This window comes from Priapulus caudatus, unplaced genomic scaffold, assembly GCF_000485595.1.
Source record: "Priapulus caudatus unplaced genomic scaffold, Priapulus_caudatus-5.0.1 Scaffold188, whole genome shotgun sequence".
NCBI lineage: Eukaryota > Metazoa > Priapulida > Priapulimorpha > Priapulimorphida > Priapulidae > Priapulus > Priapulus caudatus.
In genome coordinates, this window is record NW_014577249.1 from 208,542 (window position 1) to 214,235 (window position 5,694).

Genomic DNA, 5,694 nt, shown 5'->3' on the forward strand with positions numbered 1-5,694 from the left:
TGCGTACTTATAGTATCATTATAATATATCATCGTATATCATTATATTCTATCATCGTATATCATTATATTATATCATCGTATATCATTACACATTGACGTGACAGCTTTTATCAAATATATTTCATTTGTTATATTACGGTCTATAGAAAATCTATCCAGCGAATAACTTACCAAGACCTGCGAGTTATTAATTGCAAATATATACTGATAAATGTGTAGAGATGATAGATAGATTAGGTGTGCCATTGATTTCATACCATCCATTCGTAATGAGTAATAAAATAACAGCGTTAATGATGTAAATTATTAGCTGCGCCATGTATAGGTATCAAAAGAACTTTGTTCGCTTTGCTGCTGATTGTTCTTTGGCTCGAGATCAATGTCGATGACTTATTTATGACGTTGTTCATTTTAAAACACTGCTGGCGTACAATGCCAAGCGCTGACATTCCAAGCTGCGATACCCTCAAACCTTGTTATTAACATCCACATCATTGAAAATTTACACGCGCATGCGTACTACGCGAACGTGTGCGTATAATGCGTTAATAGAAATTTGAGTTGAATGTGGACGCGAGAGAGCGAACGAAGCTGAACGTTAGTTGATCGTCGCGTGTTTGTAGGCGCGCACGGCTCCCATGAGGACATCCTCTGCTGTCTCTCCGAATCTGCTCTCTGTGACGCCGTAGTTGGCCTCATAGGTGACGGTCCTGCCTGCGATCATCACGTTAAACACGGCCAGGTACACGCCCTGCCTTACCTCCCTACGCTTGTCGACGGAAACCTGGAGGGGAAGTAGAGAGCGGGGTTGCTGTACAAAGCACACGACTGCAATTTTAATTCGTTCATAAATAGATAATGCAATCATTCGTCTGTTCGTTCGTTCGTTCTTTCGTTCGTTCGTTCGTTTGTTGAATCAGCAGATGTTTTAATTATTGAATTAATTAAATTAACAGTTACTTATTCATATTATGCAATTGTGTGTGTGTGCGTGCGTGCGTGCGTGCGTGAGTGCGTGCGTGCGTGCGTGCGTGAGTGTGTGTTGTAGTTTGCTAACAATTACAATATCCCTACAAAGTATTACAAGGACCAAATACTAATAAGGACCAATACAAAACAGAATAAATCAATCCGTCGCTGAATCTATACATCTCTAGTAAGTGCAACATGTTTACGACAAATTCCTCAACTGACAAAAAGGTGTACTATAAAGTGAAAGAAATTAAATTGATTTTTTATTTAAAAAATACTTAACACAACAATTGTTTTCACTCAAATGTTCAATTTTTGTTTTAATTGTTGTTTCAAATGTTTAAATCACTCAATCGTTATCACTCTCTTCTTGTTTCAGTTAACAAGCTTACCTTGTTAAACCGGACGACGAGTTCCGATGGGTTGATGTTCATAAGCCAGCTCTCTGTTTTCGTCACGTTCTCATACGTCTTCTGTGCCTTCACGAACATCGGACAATCTGCCAAGAACATCAGAACATCAATCTCTATGGACTTGGTCACAGCGTCTCAGATACTATCGTTAAGCCCTTGAAATTAAAGAATAATCAGCTGGATAAATGCCGAGAGGGAGGGCGAGAGAGAGAGTGTGAGAGAGAGGAGAGAGAGAGAGTGTGTGAGAGAGAGAGGAGAGAGAGGCAGAGAGAGGGGGCGAGAGAGTGTGTGAGAGAGAAAGAGAGATAGAGAGACAGAGAGGGGGACAGAGAGAGAGAGAGAGAAAAAGAGAGAGAGAGAGAGAGAGAGAGAGAGAGAGAGAGAGTGGGGGATAGAGAGAGGGTACGTGGGAGACACGGATATGTGGTCACTGGCTGTATACATACGCTGGTCCAAGTCGATGGCGATGACCTCCTTCTCGCACGGACAGTGGCGTGTGAAGTACAGACATGCCAGCTTCCTCTCCTCCCCCTCCTGCAGGAGCGTCCCACAGAATGGAGCTAGATCCGGGGTCCTGGGGCTTGTCGACCGAGCGTAGCGCCCCCTGCCGGCAGCTGGTCGCGAGATGGGACGAGAGCGTGAGTCGTGGTCAGCTGTCCATCCTGTGCAGCCATGTGAAGATTGATTGTACAAATACGTACACGCGGGCACGCACGCACGCGCACGCACGCGCACACAGGTATATCACGATGTTAGTACGGATACTTACAAGCCCACTCGCACGCAAGCACGCACGCTCGCACGCACACACGCACGCACACACGCACGCACGCACGCACACACAGGTATAACACAATGTTAGTACAGATACCTACACGCCCACTCGCACGCACGCAACCTGGTACGTTACTGGTGCATGCACGCACACGGGCAAACGCACATCCGCACACACACACACACACACACACACACACACACACACACACACACACACCACATGCATTCTTCTTACCAGCTATCATCTTCCCCAGCTTGTTCCACAACCCGCCCAGCTCCCGGGCTGCCTCCTGCGCCATCTCCTCTATACGATTCGCAGTCCTCCCCATCCCCTCCTCGATGTCACTCGCCACTTCCTCTAGGGTTTCTCCCATCTCCTGCATGAGCACGGGCAAATCTATGAAAAAGGAATGATGGGCAGTTTCATTTATGTTTGCGGATGGTAATAATAGGTGTGCGTGCGTGTGTACGAGCGTGCGTGCGTGTTAACAATTTCCACCAATTTGTTTAGTCGCTATTATATTTCCTTTTGTAACGTGTTATGTATTGTTTTTCAATGGTCACATAAATGTAAAGCCACGTGTATTAATACTATGTCTGAAAGATAAGATCCTATAATAATATTCCTACCCTCTTCCACGAACACCACAAAGTCCTCTTCGAAAAAAGGCTTGAAATCATGTTGAAAGAAATGTTCAACCTCTGCAAAAGCAAAAACAATAAATTCTAGGTCAATGTAAACAAATTAATGTCCAGCAAAATTTAGGCAAAATTTAAAATGGTCAATATAATAGATATGCGTATATATGCGTTTGAATTTGAGTGAATTTCTCTACTTCCTGCTATTTCTTTCACGTTATTAATTGTTTGAATATAAAAAGATTCATTCGTAGGCTTCTTTGCTAGTCGATTGTTAGTGTGTAGCGCATTTTCCCGTATGTTTATTTCATATTATATGCAAGTCTCGCACAACGTGCCTTGTATGACGTCAGCTATGTTAGCGCTGGTTTCATCAAGAAACATCTCGAGTTCTTGGTCAAACACAGAGGGTGCTTCTTGATGGTAGAAGCCATCGTCATCGTAGTCGTCGTAGCTATCGCCGTGCGGGAGGAACCCGTACTCTGAATCGTGGACAGAGCCGAAGAAATCTCGGATATCCATTGAGAATAGATCGGGAATGTCTTCGCGGAAGAAGTGTGTGACGTCGTCAGAGAAAAACGTGTGAACATCGTCTGTAAGAGAATACCGAGTCAGGTGGACGATCGGGCATATCACATCTGAACTATCCTGATCCCGAACTTACCCCTAACGTGCTTGCTGTGTGCTCGAGGGTGTGCACCGATGTGCAGTGTGTGCGTGCGTGCGTGTTTGTGTGTGTGTGTGTGTGGGTGTGTGTGTGTGCGTGCGTGCGTGCGTGCGTGCGTGCGTGCGAGCGTGCGCGCGCCTGTGTGTATTTCATTAATTATTTATTTATTTATTTAAAGCTATCTTTCTGTCTGTTAATTTATTCATTCGAGGTTACTCACCCTTAAAGAAGTCAACGAAATCGTGTTGGAACCAGTGCACAGCGTCGTCAACAAACTCTCCCACGGTGTCCTGTAGATCGAGACTGTGGTGTAAGGTGTCACATAGCCACGGCGCGGCTATGCCGTCACACGGATCTGTAACCAATAGGTATACACAGTCGTATATTTTACACGTTCGTATATTTCGTATATTTTACACGTTCGTATATTTTCAGCCACGACATTGCGCGCACATGCTCCCGCAAGCACTCACACTAACCTATCGTCGTTTATAGCGTGTCCGTGTACCAATTACATAAAACTTCCCGTTGACTTTTTAGTTGGCCTTCCCTTAAAACCTTTTCTAACGCCTTCACATTTAGAGAGCCGTTATTGTTTGTCTTTCTCGAAGTCTTTACATGAGCCTCTCGTTAGCCGTCCTGTAATTATCCGCGTCAATCTTTTCTATAACCCAAATAGTAACGCCGTAATGACAGGGAGCGTGTTTTTTTTTTAAATTATACGTTATCGTGTTCTGGATGCGTGCCACGCATGCGCACTAACGCAGTATTCTGCGTATCAGAACTCGCGCGTAATCTTCGCGAGTCGGCGGATGTCGAAGTGCGACGAAGAATATTCTATTGTTGCTCATGTGAATATTTTGCCAAATCTATTACAAATATTTACAGATTCAACGATTGTCACACGCTACGGAAAGTATAGTTCGGCGACGAACCACAAGAGGCGACACGGTCGCTGCATCGCAGTTGAGCGTGTCGCTGGCAGCGGTCCGTCCAGAAGATATCGGGCGAACATTCGCGTCGGTAGTAGCTGCAGAGGTGAGCGACATCTGCCGGATTTCTCGTGCTGCGAATGTCGGCACAGTCCGGCTCATAGCGAGGCAGGTCGTCCAGTGCTGCCACACAGCGGATATGGAGTAAAACGTATTAACCATAGAAACAAAATAATAAACATACTAATTGGTGTAATATCAAGAGCTAATAATGATCATGGCGTCATGATCATGACTTGAAGAAGCGACTTTCCTGGCAGGTAGAGTGGACACACCATACAAGAAACACAAGTTAGGAAGGAAGCCACATTGGTGTAGGTAAGTCAAGGAGAGGAGACGTACGTACCACAGCTGAGTGTTCTGTCGGCACATTGCTCCATCACACACGGCATACACTCCGTCTGCCAGCGTATATAGTTCCTCTGTCTCAGCCCCTCGGTTTCCTACATATATACGCACGCAGGGAAAGTGTTGTGTAAATATCTCAAACACTACGTCGACGATTCAATTCTATTATAGTCGGGAGAGCAAGCGTCTTTAGCAATCACTGATCAGTGGCGGATCCAGGGGGGGGGGCACGGGGGGGGCACAGGGGGCGGTCGCCCCCTAGAATTTTCAGGGCAAGGGTATTTTAGCCTAGCACCCTCTCCTCGGACGCTTCGTGCCCTTGAGCTCACATGATTCGCCCCCTACCATAGAATCCACTTCTGGATCCGCCACTGCTGAGAATATCAGGGGAAGATAATGACAAATGTGTCATTATCTACCCCCGATAATATATTTTACATAGAATCGCTTATATAGTAGTCTGACCTTATATCGCCTTCGTTGTTTCTGGTGTTTCCACAGTAACGAATGCTGTATAATTAATTAATTAATTAATTAATAACCGAAGGCTGTATACAAACCGCATCTGTCATATTCTTGCATCTCTCGCCCTCTGTCTCCATCAGAAACCGCGTATTCTTTAGTTGACGCTTAGCGACTAAGAACATGACTTTTAGAAGCTTTGTACCAGCTTTGGACAACCCTGTAGAACGATAAATATAATTTGCATGTGATCGTTTTACAAACACTTGGTCTTTATAGTATTGTAAAGTTTTGTTATTATCTGACGATATAAAACAATGCTTTATATCGGTAAATTTGACATATTCAATCAAAGCTTGAAATCCGATATGGAAACACTGAATAATATATATATATATATATATAAAGAGAGAGAGAGAGAG

General features: G+C 44.4%; 1 protein-coding gene across 1 annotated transcript; it reads right to left on the bottom strand.

Annotated features, from left to right (window-relative positions):
- Positions 1–5,492, bottom strand: LOC106806992 (the record flags this gene model as incomplete). The annotated part of the gene is given in 10 exon segments (XM_014809187.1): positions 1–786; positions 1,367–1,473; positions 1,834–2,049; positions 2,400–2,561; positions 2,795–2,866; positions 3,142–3,396; positions 3,691–3,825; positions 4,406–4,585; positions 4,809–4,905; positions 5,371–5,492. Coding segments are annotated over 10 exon segments (1,532 nt in total), but the record flags the coding sequence as incomplete, so codon positions are not given.
- Positions 5,493–5,694: the final 202 nt, after the last annotated feature.